At 39.7% G+C, this 20,170-nt stretch overlaps 2 protein-coding genes across 3 annotated transcripts in view; both read right to left on the bottom strand.

The window, feature by feature from the left end:
* Positions 1-20,170, bottom strand: part of LOC126426649 (putative sodium-dependent multivitamin transporter) — a 504,370-nt gene that overhangs the window by 301,173 nt on the left and 183,027 nt on the right. The window lies entirely within an intron of this gene.
* LOC126426755 (putative sodium-dependent multivitamin transporter) overlaps positions 1-20,170 on the bottom strand; it is a 450,643-nt gene that overhangs the window by 252,469 nt on the left and 178,004 nt on the right. The window contains exons 1-2 of one of the 2 annotated variants that reach the window (XM_050088743.1): positions 10,426-10,695; positions 1,107-1,258 (exon numbers count right to left, since the gene is read on the bottom strand). In XM_050088743.1, coding sequence (XP_049944700.1) covers positions 1,107-1,219 — 113 coding nt within the window. In that variant the 5' untranslated portion in view covers positions 1,220-1,258; positions 10,426-10,695. Of the gene's footprint in view, positions 1-1,106; positions 1,259-10,425; positions 10,696-20,170 lie in introns of those variants that run through there. The other variant, XM_050088744.1, reaches the window with a different exon arrangement.

Here is a 20,170-nt window from a genome sequence, read left to right as displayed (position 1 = left end):
CAGTGTTAACTAGTAGACAGATTACCAGAGACAGGATGCAACTTTAATGAAAGACAGAGGGGCTATATATTGAAAAATGTCCGGCCGAGGGATAACGACATGCGGAATGTCATGGCGATGGTGCCAAATTGTGGAGGATGATGTAATATTTTACATTAAAAAATAAATCGGCCTGACATTTATTTGGATGCTGTTGGTCCCTTTGCCACATTTTCCAAAATGTGATGTGACGACAGTTTTGGATGGATTATATAACTAGTGGAATACAAAAAGAAAACTTCATCAGGCTTCCACCGTGGTTTCCTTTTCTGCAACTGATTGGACCTTACTTTCTGAATAGCCCTCGTATGACTTTCTTTAAAAAAAAGGAAAATCCAGGGTGGACTGTAATAACATTATGAAAAAGATAATTGCTGTCTCTGGCTACTGAGACCTGACTTGGTTTGTGGCCTCATAAGACAGGGACTGCTATCATGTATGCGTGAGCCCCATTTGTGTGTGTGTGTGTGTGTGTGTGTGTGTGTGTGTGTGTGTGTGTGTGTGTGTGGGCGCGCGCACCCAATGAGGGCTTGTTGGCCAAAAACTCATTTTCTGGTGCCTGTCTGCAACTCAGTATCTCTGCTATATGGTGAGTAGCAACTATCCTTTTCACAATACTGTTACTAAGAAATGACATTTATGAAGAAGAATCTAGACCCCAAAACAGGTTCTACATGCTATTAAAAATTACATATCAATAAGCAAAGTTTTTCCTCTGTAGCATGGAACCCATGAGGTGTGGAACTAACAACTTATGACCCAAACCTTCCCCCAAAGGGATCAAAAGAATGTGTGCCTTCAAGCTTATAAACTAAATATTTTACTGTCATTCAAGTGATAGCAAAGGTGATATAATGTGTGAAAAAAAAGGAAAAAAATTGAATTTTTTGAGAGTCCAGGCAGCAGGTACACTTAATAATACATCTCACGTCAACTGAAGAAGATGACTGGGTCAGTCGTTGAAGTATCGTGTGGAATAATGGAACTGACAACTCAGCTGAGCACCCAAAAAGTACAGTGTTAATTTATGACGCTGCGGAAATGTGAGAGGAGATGCTGCGGCCGACCTGGAGTCCTGGGTGGGCGGCGGCGGTGTGGCCGTAATGTTGAAGTCGCAGCCGTCCATCCTGGTGGGCAGCCTTACTGCGTCTGGCCGGGGGACGCCAAAGCCGACCCACATGGAGAAGGCGAGCCCCGTGGCCAGGCCCGTTATGGCTCCCTGCAACACCGTCACGTAGCAGTAGGCGTTCAGTGGGAAGAGGGGCTGAAAAATAGTCAAAAGAGTCTGCAGGGATCTGAGAAAAGTTCACGTCGCTCTTTCAGTTGACGGTGAGCAGAAAGAACTGAAGGATGAGAAAGCCTCGTGGGCATCTGTCAATATTTATGCAATCTGGGCAAGACTAATACTGCCATTTCTGATACCAAAGTATTTGGGAAATTCGTGTTGATTGTTAAGAAAAGTAACGAAGAAAAATGTCACCGATTACTACCCTTAAAAGTGAAGCAACAGGAAACGAACTTAACCATCCAGTGGGTTCACCGTTTTTCGTAACACAAGCCGGCACAGGGTATACATTGTACACTTGTAAACAGCAGTGGTCTTTATGATGCCGAGGTTAAGACGTGTGAGCAAATTCATTGTTCAATCTTAGTTTGATTACATAACCATAAAATAAACTTACATACCCTTGCTAAAGCATTGGTTAACTAAACAATAATGAAATAAACTTTCATTACATCGCTTCGTTGCCACGGATAGGTGTTACTTCTTGGTAATGACCCACGGTATACAGCTGCATCGGACCCCAACCAACCAATTATTTGATTACTAATTAACTCGTAGGGAACAGCTTCATTAGGGGGTTTTGCTGCTAGCTCACCATCTGTGTCACTTTCGTGCGTGGCCCATGAATTTTTTTTGTTACCTAACTCACTGTTTATTTTATTTTACTGCTAATCACTTGGACATATGTCAATCACCAATCTAGCTGAAACAAAAACGAAGGAATTGGTATAGCCTCACAACTGTGAAACAACAATGGAACAGTGCAAAACTGTCATTTGTGTTGGTGGACTTTTTACTGATTGCTGCCACTTAATGATGTCGGCAAAGATATGGACATTCTATAGTTCACAAAGCTGACCATCAACTGAACTGTGTGTTAATAAATGTGAAGAGAAACGAACACATTATTCCACAGTGTTGGGATATCATTTAATAACAGTGTACCACATCCAACTATCAAGCAGCAGAAGCTGCAGATGTTTATGCACAAGTTCAGTAAGCTAAAACTGTTATATGACCTATACTGAGCTGTTATAATTCTCGCAATGTCTGTCTCAGTTTCATGGGTGGCTGCCATCAGGTCAGTACATTGACCTTAACACTGGAACAGCAGTCTTTCATTGCTAAAACTGGTGTCTCATGTGTCAATTCCTTTACAGATACCAAGCGAGCTGGTGCACTGGTTAGCATGCTGGACTCCTACCTGGGAGGGCCACAGTTCAAATCTGTGTCTGGTCATCCACGTTTAGGTTTTCCATGATTTCTCAAAATCAATCCAGCCAAACTCCAGGATGATGCCTTTGGAAGGGCATGGCCAATTTTTTTTCCAAATCCTTGAACATCCTGAGCTTCTGCTCCGTCTCTATTGATCTCAATGTCGACTGGATTAAATACTAATTTTTCCTTCCTTACTTTCTTCCCTTCACACATGTATTGCATATTCTCAGGACCCTCCCAAGTCCTGGTTTTTCAGAACTTTTGCTACAACTGGTTTCGAGATTTCATTTTATAATCATTCTTAGTATTATCTTGAGACAGGTGATATGAAAGCCTACAGAAGCTATCACCCATTTTTTAACTGAGTGCTATCAGGTTCCCTCCTTTTATAATACGTTTTATCTTTCATTTATTCACACTTAAGGATCTATCAGAGTACTGCCCATCCTAATTGACAATTATTTTATAGACAGATCTAAAGCAAAAGGGCTAATCATTGCAGTTGGCACTGTGGCACTATTAGTTTCTTTCTCAGGGAACAGAGATGGATAGATTGGGGAATGTTAGAAGGAGGGGTAGCTCACCTGGACACCAAAATGAAAAGGAGCCACTGATTGTGACAATGAGGGCAGAGAGGATGAAGGAGGGAAAGGGAAACTTTTCTGAAAAAGAGAAATACCTTAATTTCTAACACATATTTAAGTAAGTCTTTTCTGGAAGAATCTGTTTGGAATGTATCATTATATGAAAGTAAGACAAAAACAATAAACACTACAGACAAAAAGAAAATAGAACGTTTTCAAAATGGGTGCTACAGAAGAATGCCAAGAGATATGTGGGTAGTTCGGATAATTACGGAAGAGGTACCAAATCAAATTGGAGAGAAAATAATTGTGGCACACCTAAACAAAAAAAGGAGATCAGATGAGTGGTACACATCTGGAGGCATCAAAGAATCATCAGTTTGGTAACGGACAGGAAGTGTGGGGGACAGAAATTGCAGAGTGAGACCGAGGCTTGGTGACCAAAACAGAAAATTTGACAAAAGATTTGACACTTTAGACGAGAAAAATGACAATTTAAAACGTGACATTGGGAAATTTGACACTAAATTCGATGAACTGACACGGGACATAAAACAAAATTTTGAAAAACAATCTAGACAAATTGTCGACTTGACAGAAACCACCAGTAGTCTTGAAAGGAAATTTACTGACTTACCAGACAAGGTTACGAGACAAGAAAAGGTATTTGTGGAATTCAGTGACGAGACAAAAACTGACTTACAACGATGTAATGAGAAATTGTTAACAGTAGTTTTTGAACAACAGAAAACCAGTACCCAAGTTGACGAATTACGACAGTCACACAATTCCGTAAAAACAAACCAAGAACACTTAGACCTGACGATAACAGACCTTTCAGACAGATTAAATGATGTAACATTGCAGCAGAAATCCTTACAGGAAAAGTTAGAAAAACTTGAAGACAGAGCAGATGTAGCATCTTTAAAGAATGACACAACTCTAGCAGAGAAACTTGTACATGAATGCAAATTATGTGATGATTATTTAGATGAGAAGTTTGAGACAATGACACAGATCATTTTAGATAAGACAAAGGAACAAGTAAAGGGAGAAACAGATAATATTCAGAAAGAGGTACGTAAACTTAAAGAAAATGTAATACCAAGATTGTCAGTGATACCAAAACCGATAACAGGCAATCAAAACACAAATGAGAATCCAAATAATGCTAGACCCAGCATACAGCCGAAAATAGAATTACCAATGAGTGATACAAATCCCAATGAACCATTTTCAATGCTACCACAAGATCAAAATTGCTATCAGACATCACCACATACTATGCACAGTTTGACACAAAATTCAGCACCCATAATACCATCGGGAGTAGCTGATGAAACATTAGTACGACATGGATACTTTCAGACATTTTCACGTGATGAGAAAGACAAAGTGCATCCGATTGTTTTCATCCACTCTTTTGATGGTATTTTCCTGAGACATTGGTTAGAAGCCGATAAAATTCGATATGTTACAAATTTGTTATGTGGAAGAGCAGCTAAGTGGGGAGCAGCAATGAAAAGACGATGTTTAACATTTGAACAGTTTGAACAAGCATTTCTTGAGGAATTCTGGTCGATCACAGAACAGCAAAGTTTAAAACGAGAAGTATATAATCCAGAAATTTACAACCGGAAGAAAGAGACTTTACGTCAATACTTTGAACGCTACCTAGACAAAACATTATATTGGACAAAACCAGCAGATTTACCAGATGTAATTAGAACACTTAAAAGTCACTTACCATTTCCTTACCGTGATAAATTAATAGGAGTGTCCGAGGACAACATAAAGAATTTTTTCAGTTATGTTGATGAGATAGATGTTGTTTACAGAGATGAGATCAGGAATTTCAATCAATAGTATCCGATCCATCCAAGCAATTCGCGTACGCACAACAGAAATGACAGAGGCTATTGAAATCCGCCTCAGACACCACAACAAAACACCCAAAGAAACAATTCGCACTACACTGGGACAAATCCATTCAATATTAGGAGAAACAACTCGCAGCAGTGGCAAGGAAACAGTAATTATTACTATAATGGTTATCCGAACAGTAATTACAATCAGAACAATAACAGTTATATTCAAAATAACAACAACAGAGGAAGGAACCGAAATCATAGAGATCAAAGAAGAGAGGATAACAGGTACCATCCAGGATATTTTCAGAGAAACGACATCCAACGACATCCAAACGTGTATTTCAGGAATAACAGTAATGACAATCCCAGTTACAGTCAAAGACGAAATAATGTATGGGGAAATCACAATGGACCACCGCCACGACACATGCAATACAGCAACCCTCAATTCCTTCCTAACGGAACTCCCAATGCGACGCGAGTTAATGTCAACAACCAAACAGCTGATACTTGGGTGACGCGCGACAGAAATGTAAATATTATTGAGTTGGGCAATGAACCTAACCCGCAGCAACAACCGAATTTACCGGAAAACGAACGACGACCGAGCTAAGCGCTTGAGTTACGGTCGATAGGGAGCAGAGCGCAACGGAACCGATGATTTGTTTTCTCCGATATGATGACAGTAAGAAAATAGAAAAAGAATTATATCAGGATGTAGGTTTTAATAGTACCAGTAAAATAAAGAAGATTATTCAGGCTATAACACGAGTTATGATTGGTAGTGATGAAGTGGAAGTAATGTTAGATACAGGAGCAGCAGCAAGTGTCATTTCAATGTCCTTATATAATGAACTCAAACAAATAATGAACATACAAACATTGCCAGTACAGAATTGTCACATTATAAGTGCCACCGGTAACAAATCAAAGAATGTGAAATTTCAAGCGCTAATTAACTTCACATTTTCAAATATACCACTCAATTACAATTTTCTGGTAGTAGACAAATTAGTTATGCATTGCATATTAGGAATTGACTTTTTGAATGAATATCAAGCAATCACAGATTTAGGAAAAGGGAAATGTCATTTAACCGTAAACCAACAACAACTGACAATAGAGTTAACACAGGGTAAAAACTTAAACAGTAAACAGAGTAAGTTTGAACAGTTACATTTGGTGTATCCACCAGCAACAAACATATGTGATTTAACTTTTAATGAAGCTGTAGCTCAGGGAATTAAACCTAATGATTTATATGAAAAATGCACAGAATCTGAATATCTGACAAAGGAACAACAACTTGAATTACTTGAAGTTTTGCAGCAATTTGCTGAGGTATTTGTGGAGAAACCTATACTTATGAGATGGATGTTAAACCACACAAAACATACTGTAGAACATATTATAATATTCCTTGGTCAAAGAAACCCACAGTTTTGAAAGAGATTGAAAAAATGCAAGCTTGGGGTATCATTGTAATGTCAATTTCACCATATTGCAGTCCGATCCTAGCAGTTAATAAAGACGATGGTAGTGTAAGGTTAGAGCTGGACGCACAAGATATTAACAAAGTTATAATCCCAATCAACACACGACCTATAAATCTGGAAGAACAACTTTTAAAATTTCATAATGTACAGTATTTAACCAATATCGACCTCCGCTCATCGTTTTGGCAGGTGAACCTCCATAAAAACAGTTGTAAATACACTGCATTTCTATGTGAGGGACGTAGTAACCAATTTTGTGTTCTACCCTTTGGTCTACAAGTGAGTGCTGGAGTATTTATTGAAGCTTTAGATGCTGTTCTTGGACCACAATTGTTATCGCAAATCACAGTTTATGTTGACAACATTGTCATTGCCACCACTACTTGGGAAGAACATGTTAATCTTTTGAAGCAACTTCTGACTAAATTTTCTGACGCAGTTGTCACTATCAATATATCAAAGACGAAATTAGGGAGGAGAGAAATCAAATTCCTTGGTCACATCATATCAACGGAAGGAATTTATCCAGACTCAAGAAAAATTGATGCAATAAAGAATTTTCCATCCCCACAGAATCGTAAACAACTCAAAGCCTTTCTTGGTCTATCTTCATTCTTTAGGAAATTTGTACCCTACCACCTTCTTAACAGTCCACATCTATCTTTACTCAAAAGAAATAATATTTGGAAACGGACAGAGTTCTGTCAGACAGATTTTGAAGCGATTAAGAATGCTTTAGTCAATGCACCGTTGTTATGTCATCCTGACCTGAGGTCAGACTTTTGCCTAGTAACAGATGCAAGTTCCTATGGGCTCAGAGCATTTTTATTCCAAATTCATGTAGAAAATGAACAAACAGTCATCAAACCTATAAGTTTTGCTAGCCGTACGCTCACTGAATGCGAAAAGTCATATTCAGTGACCGAGCGCGAAACACTTGCCATAGTATGGGCATTTTGCAAGTTTCGCTACTTTCTATGGGGAAAACGTACTAAGCTTTATACTGATCATCAAGGAGAATCCAACATTATAGCCAATGCTCTATCTCGTTTGCCACAAGGCCTACAAGAATTTTCAGATGAGACAGAACAAACATCAGATTTCAAAATTTTACTCATGTATGACGGTACATTTGCACCTTACTACAAATGCAGGAACTTAGCCATATTGCAGGACAATGATCCCAGGTGGATCCAGATAAAGAATAAATTACGTGCAGGAACACACCCACATCTTGAAAAATATTACACATTACACAAAGAAGTATTATTTCACCGACGAAACCCTGAATCACAGCATTGGTGTGTTTGCTTACCTGAAGCTCATGTCGATGATTTTATTTTATTTACACACAGAACTTGGGGACACTATGGTGTAACCAAATGTACAGATAAGATTATACAATATTGCTATTTTCCAAATTTAAGGTGAAGAGTATTGTGTAATATTAGGAAATGCATCATATGTCAGAAAGCCAAATATTCTAATCGCACAAGCATGAATGAATTGCATCCAATCATACCTAAGAGGCCATTACAGCTAATTTCTTTAGATATTGCAGGACCCTATCCACAAGCACGTGGAGGAATGAAATACATCCCTGCTGTGTTAGATGTTTCCACAAAGTATTTAAAATTATATGCTTTACGTTCAGTTTCTACCACTGCTATTTCCAGACGTCTATTAACAGATTATTTTGTAAGAATAGGAAAACCTGAAGTTATGATCACGGATAATGCAGCATATTTTATTTATGTCTGCGCTTGTGTCTGTATATGTGTGGATGGATATGTGTGTGTGTGTGCGCGCGAGTGTATACCCGTCCTTTTTTCCCCCTAAGGTAAGTCTTTCCGCTCTCGGGACTGGAATGACTCCTTACCCTCTCCCTTAAAACCCACATCCTTTCGTCTTTCCCTCTCCTTCCCTCTCTCCTGATGAGGCAACAGTTTGTTGCGAAAGCTTGAATTTTGTGTGTATGTTTGTGTTCGTTTGTGTGTCTGTCGACCTGCCAGCACTTTCATTTGGTAAGTCACATCATCTTTGTTTTTAGGTATATTTTTCCTTCGTGGGATGTTTCCTTCTATTATAACCCGAAGGAAAAATATACATTATGACATTATATAATTCATGATTATCTGACAGTATGGAGAGACATACACACATATTTATTTATGAATAGAATTTTACAGGTACCACAAGGTAAATACAGAATGGATATACAGCATGGAACGCAGCAGCAATTTTTTATATATATATATATATATATATATATATATATATATATATATATATATATGCTGAGGAATAAGTATGTTATTTCGTGAAGAATGAATACTGGATAGGTGAGAATGTTATGAGTAATTGAGAATATGTTGAGAGGAAAGAAAATAGATTTGAACGCTATATCACATGTACTCATGGAATACAGAATGAAAGTAGTGGAAAGAATATTATTTATTGAAAGATTGGTATGCCTGAGATAATAACTTATGTGATGTCTTATATATTCTTATAACTAAAGGTGAAAGTATAGATTTATGTGGAAAGAATTATTTACAGTGGCCACTGTTGGAAATATACCAGAAGATTTAAATCTGTAACACTTTAACACTAAACTAATGGGAACTTGTAATGAAATTATTGGAGTTATGTAGGCTTGACACTTCAGATTGGAAGAATTATTTAAGAGAACATATTTAGCAGTCATCTAATGACATAATTAAAGCTCATCTACTGTACTGAACTAATGCACCATTAAACAGAAAGGAGAATAAGGAGAAAACAAAACATCAGTCCTCTGTTGCGGCTCATACTCTCATCCCTCCATTAGAAAAATTTATACATGTTGATGAAATATTTGACATTATATAATTCATGATTATCTGACAGTATGGAGAGACATACAAACGTATTTATTTATGAATAGAATTTTACAGGTACCACAAGGTAAATACAGAATGGATATACAGCATGGAACGCAGCAGCAATTATCCAAGAAGATTTATTTATTTACTAAGTAAAACATTTATTTATATTGCTTGATCCTCATGAAAGGAAGCAGATGAAGTACACAAACTTTATAAGAACATGATTGACATACACTTACCATACGGATGTACATACTTTTAGGATCCTAAGATATTTAGAGGGGCACCGCTCTTAGAAACGGTAGCCTAATAGAGGGGTACCACTCTTAGAAACAGCAATAGTGGGGACACCACACTTAGATACGGTATTACGAATAGGAACTTTTACACTATAGCCTAATAAGTTAACATGTACTTTATTTATCATATTTTATTTTGTGTAGGCCACTGTAGGAGATGACTTTACTAGTATTTATGAAGTAGTTAGCAACCATCCCATGAACCTATCCTCCTACAGAGGGCTGTCTGAAGCTTGAAACATGTGTAAATTTTATTCCAGGAGGCAAGATGAATTTTAAGTTGAATATTCTAGCGAGTTGCCACAATTATCTTCAAATGTTGCTAGTGTAACGGAAAAAAAAGGAATGAAAGGAAAAAGAATGAGCTAACAAATAAAATGTATATTTCAATCTGAATGTAATGTAATTCACAAGGCAGCACAATGATATTGAATGTAACGTAAAAATTTACTATATTTATTATTTAATTCTGTATATGTACTATATGACAACAATGTAACTATCTCATGTAATGATTAATTTAAATATTTGTATATTTATGTACTTACTATATCAAGAAATGTATTTTAAGGAGATGTTAATGAACTGCAAAGGACTTGTGCATGTAGCACATGATTCATGTAAATGGAACTGAAAATGCAAAGAAGAAACTAACGTGATGGAACACTGGTCAACAAATATTTACGTAGTACCAACATGTCTTGAAGTGTATGTTGTAGTGGAAGCCGGCAGGTCTTCAGGTTGGTGTAAAAGACAAGCTCATTACCTGTCGTAGTCAGTGAGGTGTTTCCTGTGCCCTCATTGACCATTTATACCCCGGTAGACGCCACCAAAATTCGACTGCTGGAGATCACAATTTCGTGTTGACACATTGCACAAACTTTGGATTTTCTTCAAGTCACACGCAATTGATCCAGGCACTATACACACACTCAGAATCCGATACTACGTTTAAAGAGATTGGAGCAATATAATAGAAACATTTATTGTTCGAATTAATTCCATTGTAAACACGAATCATGTGAACTGAATTCAAACGCTGTGCTAAGCAACGATAATACGCTGCAATTCAAAGACATTCATGTTACGACTCCTAAAGAAGATACACACCAAAAAGACTGTATATAAAGACTGATATGCAAAGAGCATTGTGCTCAGAAATATTTTTTGTAATATGTTAATTTCTTATTTTCTCATATATATATATGTATCTATGTAAATTTTCTATACTGCCACGCTCGCTTGCGGAGCGTGTCAGTAGAGGAGGCATTGTAATGGTACTTTGACTACCGCGCCTCCGCCAATACAAAGGTATAATTTAAGATCGCGCACGCAGAAGAGCGCTGCGCCAGCGACCGATTTTTATAAATAATTTTGTTCGTCTTTTTACTTTTTGCGTAGGTTTTTGTTTTTAACAACTAATTGATGACACTCTCTCTCTTGTCTTCATACGAAAGACGTGTATTTTTCGGCGATGTGTTGAATGTGCTTTTGGGTGGAAATTAAAATTATATTACAAAGCGAGGTTGTTTCAATAGTGATTTGAGGTGGTTATCGCCAAATTTGTAAATTGATCATGACAGTGACAACTTGAAGAAGTTTTCAACAGACGGAGAAAAGTGAAAGACAGGTCGTCCTACAAGAGAAATTAGGAGGACAGCCATGAAGACTATATTGTAATTAATACTGCATATCTAACAAGATTATAAGATAAATTTCAATTAGTTTCTGATGCTATTTCCGTACAGTCGCTTTTTGTAGTGTTGCCGACCCGGTCTGGCATGCACGGTCAAATTACAACACGATCTCAATCAATAATACGAAGTCCGCCTTATCCGTAACTGAAACCACCAAAATTCAAAACCCAAACAGATTTTCTATTTTATATTTTCACGGCAGAACCCCGAAGGAAAAGGTAACACTACAAGTCCTGTGGTGGCGCGGATGGCGAGCGCGGGCGCGTACAGCACTATGCCCATGTAGAGCACCATCTGCAGCGAGAAGGCAATGCTGGCGCACAGCTGGGCCGCCACGCCGAAGCGCATCTCCAGGTACTGCAAAAGCCGTGCACCGGCCACCGCTGTCAATATGCTCGTGCTCATACGCACGCCACACCCCACGAAGGCATTCGCGGTCAAAAGCACAAAATGGAGCCACGCATTAACATGAAGTTCTGCTTCAAATTAGGGAAAGAAGCGACAGAAATTCATCGAATGCCAATGCAGGTCTGCAGTATCGAAGCAGGGGGTAAAATGTACAGTCGTGGACAAAACAAGCGAGACCCCTCGCCTTTTCGTTATGCTGATTCGCACAGCTTTAAAGTCTGCTACACGGCATATCAGGCAAGGCAACGAAGTGCTACCAAAATACTATGCACAGGCGTGAAATTGAAAAACTATCCGAAATTTGTCAGACTGTTTTCAATCATGTGTAAGACTATATTAATACTGAAACTTAGTGGCAGATTAAAACTGTGTGCCTGACCGAGACTCGAACTCGGGACCTTTGCCTTTCGTGGACAAATGCTCTACTGTCTGAGCTACCGGAGCACGACTCACGCCCAGTACTCACAGCTTTACTTCTACCAGTATATCGTCTCCTACCTTCCAAACTTGGCAGAAGTAAAGCTGTGAGTACCGGGCGTGAGTCGTGCTTCGGTAGCTCAGATGGTAGAGCACTTCCCCGCGAAAGGCAAAGATCCCGAGTTTGAGTCTCGGTCGGGCACACACTTTAAATCTGCCAGGAAGTTTCATATCAGCGCACACTCCGCTGCAGAGTGAAAATCTCATTCCATATTAATACTGATTAGTGTGTTAACCACAACACCTAAATATAAGATAGAAATGAAAGAATAAACGCTAGGTAGATCTCTAGAAGAGCGTAGCGTTCCAAAGGATTGGAAAAGGGCACAGGTCATCCCCGTTTTCAAGAAGGGACGTCGAACAGATGTGCAGAACTATAGACCTATATCTCTAAAGTCGATCAGTTGTAGAATTTTGGAACACGTATTATGTTCGAGTATAATGACTTTTCTGGAGACTAGAAATCTACTCCGTAGGAATCAGCATGGGTTTCGAAAAAGACGATGGTGTGAAACCCAGCTCGCGCTATTCGTCCACGCGACTCAGAGGGCCATAGACACGGGTTCCCAGGTAGATGCCGTGTTTCTTGACTTCCGCAAGGCGTTCGATACAGTTCCCCCACAGTCGTTTAATGAACAAAATAAGAGCATATGGACTATCAGACCAATTGTGTGATGGGATTGAAGAGTTCCTAGATAACAGACGGCAGCATGTCATTCTCAATGGAGAGAAGTCTTCCGAAGTAAGAGTGATTTCAGGTGTGCTGCAGGGGAGTGTCGTAGGACCGTTGCTATTCACAATATACATGAATGACCTTGTGGATGACATAGGAAATTCACTGAGGATTTTTGCAGATGATGCTGTGGTCTATCGAGATGTTGTAACAATGGAAAATTGTACTGAAATGCAGGAGGATCTGCAGCGAATTGATGCATGGTGCAACTGAATCTCAATGTAGACAAGTGCAATGTGCTGCGAATGCATAGAAAGACAGATCCCTTATCACTTAGCTACAAAATAGCAGGTCGGCAACTGGAAGCAGTTAATTCCATAAATTATCTGGGAGTACGCATTAGGAGTGATTTAAAATGGAATGACCATATAAAGTTGATCGTCGGTAAAGCATATGACAGACTGAGATTCATTACAAGAATCCTGAGGAAATGCAATCCGAAAACAAAGGAAGTAGGTTACAGTACGCTTGTTCGCCCACTGCTTGAATACTGCTGAGCAGTGTGGGATCCGTACCACATGATAGAAGAGATAGAGAAGATCCAACGGAGAGCAGCGCTCTTCGTTACAGGATCATTTAGTAATCGCGAAAGCGTTACGGAGATGATAGATAAACTCCAGCGGAAGACTCTGCAGGAGAGACGCTCAGTAGCTCTGTACGGGCTTTTGTTAAAGTTTCGAGAACATACCTTCACCGAAGAGTCAAGCAGCATATTGCTCCCTCCTACGTATATCTCGCGAAGAGACCATGAGGATAAAATCAGAGATATTAGAGCCCACACAGAAGCATACCGACAATCCTTCTTTTCACGAACAATACAGACTGGAATAGAAGGGAGAATCAGTAGAGGTACTCAAGGTACCCTCCGCCACACACCGCCGGGTGGCTTGCGGAGTATGGATGTAGATGTAGATGTAGATGAATTAGCATGAACTGTACTAATAAAAATGAATTTCAGCTTATCGAGCTAACATAACTGTCTTAGTAAGACTAAGTACTCCAGATAGTTACGAATTGGCAAAATATTATGCGCATTCTTTCCCGAAATGATCTATGTCACCGTTCAGACCAGTCATACTGGTTTCCTGTTGCTGACCTACCATGAAAGAGTGCAAATTTAGCAATGCGTGAAGATTCATAACGAAATTCAGTTAAAAATCATTTAGCGATATGAAGTGGGACAAGCATGTAATGGCAGTTGTGGGGAAGGCGGATAGTCGTCTTCGGTTCATTGGTAGAATTTTGGGAAGATGTGGTTCATTTGTAAAGGAGACCGCTTATAAAACACTAATACGACCTATTCCCGAATACTGCTCGAGCGTTTGGGATCCCTATCAGGTCGGATTGAGGGAGGACATAGAAGCAATTCAGAGGCGGGCTGCTAGATTTGTTACTGCTAGGTTTGATCATCACCCGAGTGTTACGGAAATGCTTCAGCAACTCCGGTGGGAGTCTCTAGAGGAAAGGAGGCGTTCTTTTCGTGAATCGCTACTGAGGAAATTTAGAGAACCAGCATTTGAGGCTGACTGCAATACAATTTTACTTCCGCCAACTTACATTTCGCCGAAAGACCACAAAGATAAGAGAAGAGAGATTAGGGCTCGTACAGCGGCATATAGGCAGTCATTTTTCCCTCGTGCTGTTTGGGAGTGGAACAGGGAGAGAAGATGGTAGTTGTGGTACGATGTACCCTCCGCCGCGCACCGTATGGTGGATTGCGGAGTGTGTATGTAGATGTAGATATAGACGTACGGTCGTGGACAAAACGAGCGAGACCCCTCGCCTTTTCGTTATGCTGATCCGCACAGCTTTAATGTGTGCTCCACAGCATAACAGACAAGGCGACGAAGTGCTACCAACATAATATGCAAGTTCACTCACAAGGAGATGGCACGACCGTGATGGATTTGTCCGAAATTGTGTGGTGAAACACGACCCCTAACATCTCACATTGTTAAAATAGTAGGACGCACTACTCGGAAAATCCCGAGAAAAATCGATCCAAAGTTTCTTAGATGCCTTATGAGTACAAAATATTAGTCCATTGCCAAACCGCTGTCTAACCTGCATGGTTAGAGCTCGGACCCTTACGCCACATGTCTCGGGTTCGTTCCTGCTCCGGTACTTTTTTTTCTTCTGTTGCTTGCAAAATTGCAGCGCATTGTTACAGGAGAAGCGTGAAATTAATTCCCAGGAAGATTGTATAAAAGTTCATTCTATAATTCACTCTCAATTATCGTCACCAATATCCCGAGATATGATTAAATATGCCCGGTTTGCCTCAAAATTATCAGAAACTCAAAACATTTTCGTAAATGTTAATGGGGCATGTTTTTGTACAGATTTATTGCAAACGCCCTGTGATTGTAAAAAATACGCTATTATGTGCTGCGCAAGATGTTGCAAAAATTATTGCTTTCTTTGTTTTTACGATAATTACCACTGCGATTCTTGTTTATAATTATTATATGTATAGAAATAATTGAATGTTTCCCAATCGACTTTGTTATTCTGATTAAAAACCCAATGTTGCTCCTCATCTACTTTACAATGAAAAATGGAAATCCCACCGCCATGAATTGTGTTGTTGGGCAAAAAGAAAATACTTTTTATTCAATAATGTAACTAATTTGTTAAAGATAATGTAGGTTTGGGAAGCTTTCTGAATAATTGGTGGAATAACAAAAGAAAATGAAACAGGACAGAAAAAATAGTGCTGGAGGAGGAATCGAACCCGAGACCTCTGGCGGAAAACTCTGCGCCCTAAACATCCAGGCCACACGGCGGCTGGTCAGTGGGCTAACATTTTATGTTCATAAGGCACCTAAAAAACTTTCGATCGATTTTCCCTGGGATTTTCCGGGTAGTGCGTCCAAATATTTTAACCACGCCAGGTGTTAGGGGTCCTCTTTCACCACACAAAATTTCAGACAAATCCCCGACCCCACGGTCGTGCCATCTCCTTGTCAGCTGATTGCTGAGATAGCTAGCACTGGAGAAACAGCATCCTCTGCCAACCATTCGTGGGAAACGAAATACCTCAAGTATAAGCCAACGTGTTGTATTTGCATATATGTGACTATGACTTGTATCTAAAGCGTGGTTATGGATAGTATGTATGCTCAGATTGCGAATCTAACATCATGAATAAAGACAAGGGGAAATGAATTAAGCGTCCAACCTCTTCCGTAACATCAAATATATTTTAGTTATTCTTTTTTAAATGAACTGCGCAGAAAATCATTCACCAGAAGTGAGTAACTTTTTAGTAACACCAGATGATATTAACAGCTTGCCGGCGCGGGTTAGCCGTGCGCTCAACGGCGTCATATTGCGGACCGACTTGCTCCTTGCGCCGTCAGTTCAAATCCTTCCCCGGGCATGGATATCTGTTAGGTTGTTGTTGTTGTTGTTGTTGTCTTCAGTCCTCAGACTGGTTTGATGCAGCTCTCCATGCTACTCTATCCTGTGCAAGCTGCTTCATTTCCCAGTACCTACTGCAGCCTACATCCTTCTGAATCTGCTTAGTGTATTCATCTCTTGGTCTCCCTCTACGATTTTTACCCTCCACGCTGCCCTCCAATACTAAATTGGTGATTCCTCGATGTCTCAGAACATGTCCTACCAACCGATCCCTTCTTCTAGTCAAGTTGTGCCACAAACTCCTCCCCAACTGTATTTAATATCTCCTCATTACTTATGTGATCTACCCATCTAATCTTCAGCATTCTTCTGTAACACCACATTTCGAAAGCTTCTATTCTCTTCTTGTATAAGCTATTTCTTCTTCTTCTTCTTCCGTGTCCGGATGCACCAATTATATCTTCCCTTCCCAGAAATTAGCAACGTAGATTGCTTTGTCATTGACTTTCAAAATATCATCTTTAGTGCATGTCATAGACATATCTGGGCATATCAGTAGGTGGTCCAAGTCCTGTATTGCTCCGCATTCACACCTATCGCTATCACTGTAACCCCATTTAAATAGGTTTGATTTGCACCCAGTTACTCCAGTGCGCAGCCGGTTTAATGACCTCCAAGTTGTAAAAGGTAGTTGAAATCCTGCAGATCCCTCCTCAAGTAGATCTATTGTGGAGTGTGGCACCATTTCTTCCCAAAGAGCTAGCCGCCTTGCGGCGGGTTTGGTGACGAGCTCTTCAGTAGTTTCAATGAAACTCCTGCGGGATTTCAGCCGGACACGTTGTTTTCGGTGCATATGCAACGGGTGTCGAGGATCATTCTTTTGTTTTGATCTTTCGATCTCGGCGGCTACTTGTCTGCGGATAGTGGGTGGTGCTATGCCTATGATGGGGTAAATGATGTCTGTGGGAGTTGGTTTGAGGCATCCTGTGGCAATACGTACAGTTTCGTTTACGGCGACGTCAACTTGCTTAGTGTGAGCTGAGTTCCTCCAGACTGGCGCCGCATATTCCGCTGCTGAGATACTCGGCGCCAGACCCGTGGTGCGCAAAACGTGTGGTTGAGCTTCCCACGATGAACCTGTTAGCTTCCGCAGTATGTTGTTCCTGGCACAGACCTTTTTTTTAGTGTTGTGACAGTGCTGCTTAAAAGTAAGCTATTTATCATCCACGTTTCACTTCCATACATGGCTACACTCCATACAAATATTTTCAGAAACGACTTCCTGACATTTAAATCTATACTCGATGTTAACAAATTTTTCTTCTTCAGAAATGCTTTCCTTGCCATTGCCAGTCTTCATTTTATATCCTCCCTACTTCGACCATCATCAGTTATTTTTCTCCCCAAATATCAAAACTCCTTTACTAAGTGCCTCATTTCCTAATCTAATTCCCTCAGCATCACCCAACTTAATTCGACTACATTCCATTATCCTCGTTTTGCTTTTGTTGATGTTCATCATATATCCTCCTTTCAAGACACTATCCATTCCGTTTAACCGCTCTTCCAAGTCCTTTGCTGTCTCTGACAGAATTACAATGTCATCGGCGAACCTCAAAGTTTTTATTTCTTCTCCAAGTATTTTAATACCTACTCCGAACTTTTCTTTTGTTTCCTTTACTGCTTGCTCAATATACAGATTGAATAGCATCGGGGACAGGCTGCAACCCTGTCTCATTCCCTTCCCAACCACTGCTTGCCTTTCATACCCCTCGACTCTTATAACTGCCATCTTGTTTCTGTACAAATTGTAAATAGCCTATCTTTCCCTGTATTTTACTCCTGCCACCTTCAGAATTTTTGCCTTTCCTTAATCTTTCTTCGAAGATAAATCGGTGGGTCAGTATTGCCTCATGTGTTCCAACATTTCTACGGAATCCAAACTGATCTTCCCCGAGGTCGGCTTCTATCAGTTTTTCCATTCGTCTGTACAGAATTCGTGTTAGTATTTTGCAGCTGTGACTTATTAAACTGATAGTTCGGTAATTTTCACATCTGTCAACACCTGCTTTCTTTGGGATTGGGATTATAATATTCTTCTTGAAGTCTGAGGGTATTTCGCCTGTTTGATACTTCTTGCTCACCAGATGGTAGAGTTTAGTCAGGACCGGCTCTCCCAAGGCTGTAATTAGTTCTAATGGAATGTTGTCTACTCTGGGGGCCTTCTTTCAGTGTTAGGTTAGGTAGGTTGAAGTAGTTCTAGATCTAGGGGAGTGATGACCTAAGCAGTTTGTTGGCAAAGTTCTTAGAGCCATCTTTTGACCTTTCGCGTAAATTTTCTTTACATTAACGGCCGTATCTTGAGATTGCGTTGACATAGCTCACTTTTTTACACCACCAAGGGCCCGTATACCGCAGAAAGTGCGATACATTTCCACTTATTATGTCCACCCCTACTCGAGGTAAACGTGTTTTAAGGGTTAGGTAGACAGACAGACGGTCAAGAAAGTGATACAAGTTTTTACCGATTTACGTGACGAAATCCTAACAACGAAAATAGTTACCACAGTTACTGAATATAAGGGCCGCATAATAATTTCCCCTACTCTTTATTCGAAATGTTTCAGTTGCAGTCGATACATCAGCATACAAATCGTAGCTACGCTTAGGATCCAAAACACGTTTAAAGGAATGCAAATAAAATCAGTTTGCCTATACACGTGGTAATTCAGATCCCACTATTAATGCAACCGCGTTTTAAATGTGCGAGCATTCCCATTACTAGCTACCTTAAGGAACACGTCGGCTAATAAACGATTTCTGGCTGTGGCAGAATGGAGAATTCGAAACATTTTAGAATACGTTTGGCAGCTGCGTCGCCGTTTATTTCCTGGGGTGGTGCAGCATTATCTTACTAAATTTACTCGCTGATAACAATTTTTTGTTATTTCGATAAACATCCCGAATGATTGTCACATAAGCGGTGACATACAGGTAGACGATTCATGTTTTTGAGTCCAGAAAACTTCATCCAACAGAAAATGCAGATCATTTTGCCATTTTCATTGCGAAATTGCCGGTTTATTCACGTCTGGGGTAATAATACAGGGCTGCTTGCCTGGGTTGTCTGCTAGCGTAGTGAAAGGTATTTGCTACTGCAAGGGAGGTTTGGTTTGTTTTCTATTCGATGGAGGCAGATAGACTATCAGTAAAGGAATTTTAAAAAATTCTCCCGCCCCCAATAGGTTTTATTGCTACCTTAATTCTGTACTGGCGCCCTGTGGATATCGATGTGAAACTCTTGTAGAATTTCATACTTGTTACTGCCTACTTTTTCCGCTTCTGTCAATAATTGAATGATTTTTAACTGAATTTCGTTATGAATCTTCACGCATTGCTAAATTTGCACACTTTCATGGTAGGTCAGCAACGGTAAACCAGTATGACTGGTCTGAACGTCGACACAGATCATTTCGGGAAAGAATGCGCGTAATATTTTGCTAATTCGTAACGATCTGGAGTACTTAGTCTTACTAAAACAGTTATGTTATCTCGATAAGCTGATATTCATTTTTATTAGTACAGTTCATGCTAATTAGCGTTTATTCTTTCATTTATATCTTATATTTAGATGTTGTGGTTAACACACTAATCAGTATTAATATAGTCTTACACATGATTGAAAACCGTCTGACAAATTTCGGATAGTTTTTCAATTTTACGCCTGTGCATATTATGTTGGTAGCACTTCGTCGCCTTGTCTGTTATGCTGTGTAGCAGACTTTAAAGCTGTGCGGATCAGCGTAACGAAAAGGCGAGGGATCTCGCTCGTT

This window comes from Schistocerca serialis, chromosome 11 (genome assembly GCF_023864345.2).
Source record: "Schistocerca serialis cubense isolate TAMUIC-IGC-003099 chromosome 11, iqSchSeri2.2, whole genome shotgun sequence".
NCBI classification, from domain to species: Eukaryota; Metazoa; Arthropoda; class Insecta; order Orthoptera; family Acrididae; genus Schistocerca; species Schistocerca serialis.
This window is presented reverse-complemented; position numbering and strand designations above follow the sequence as displayed.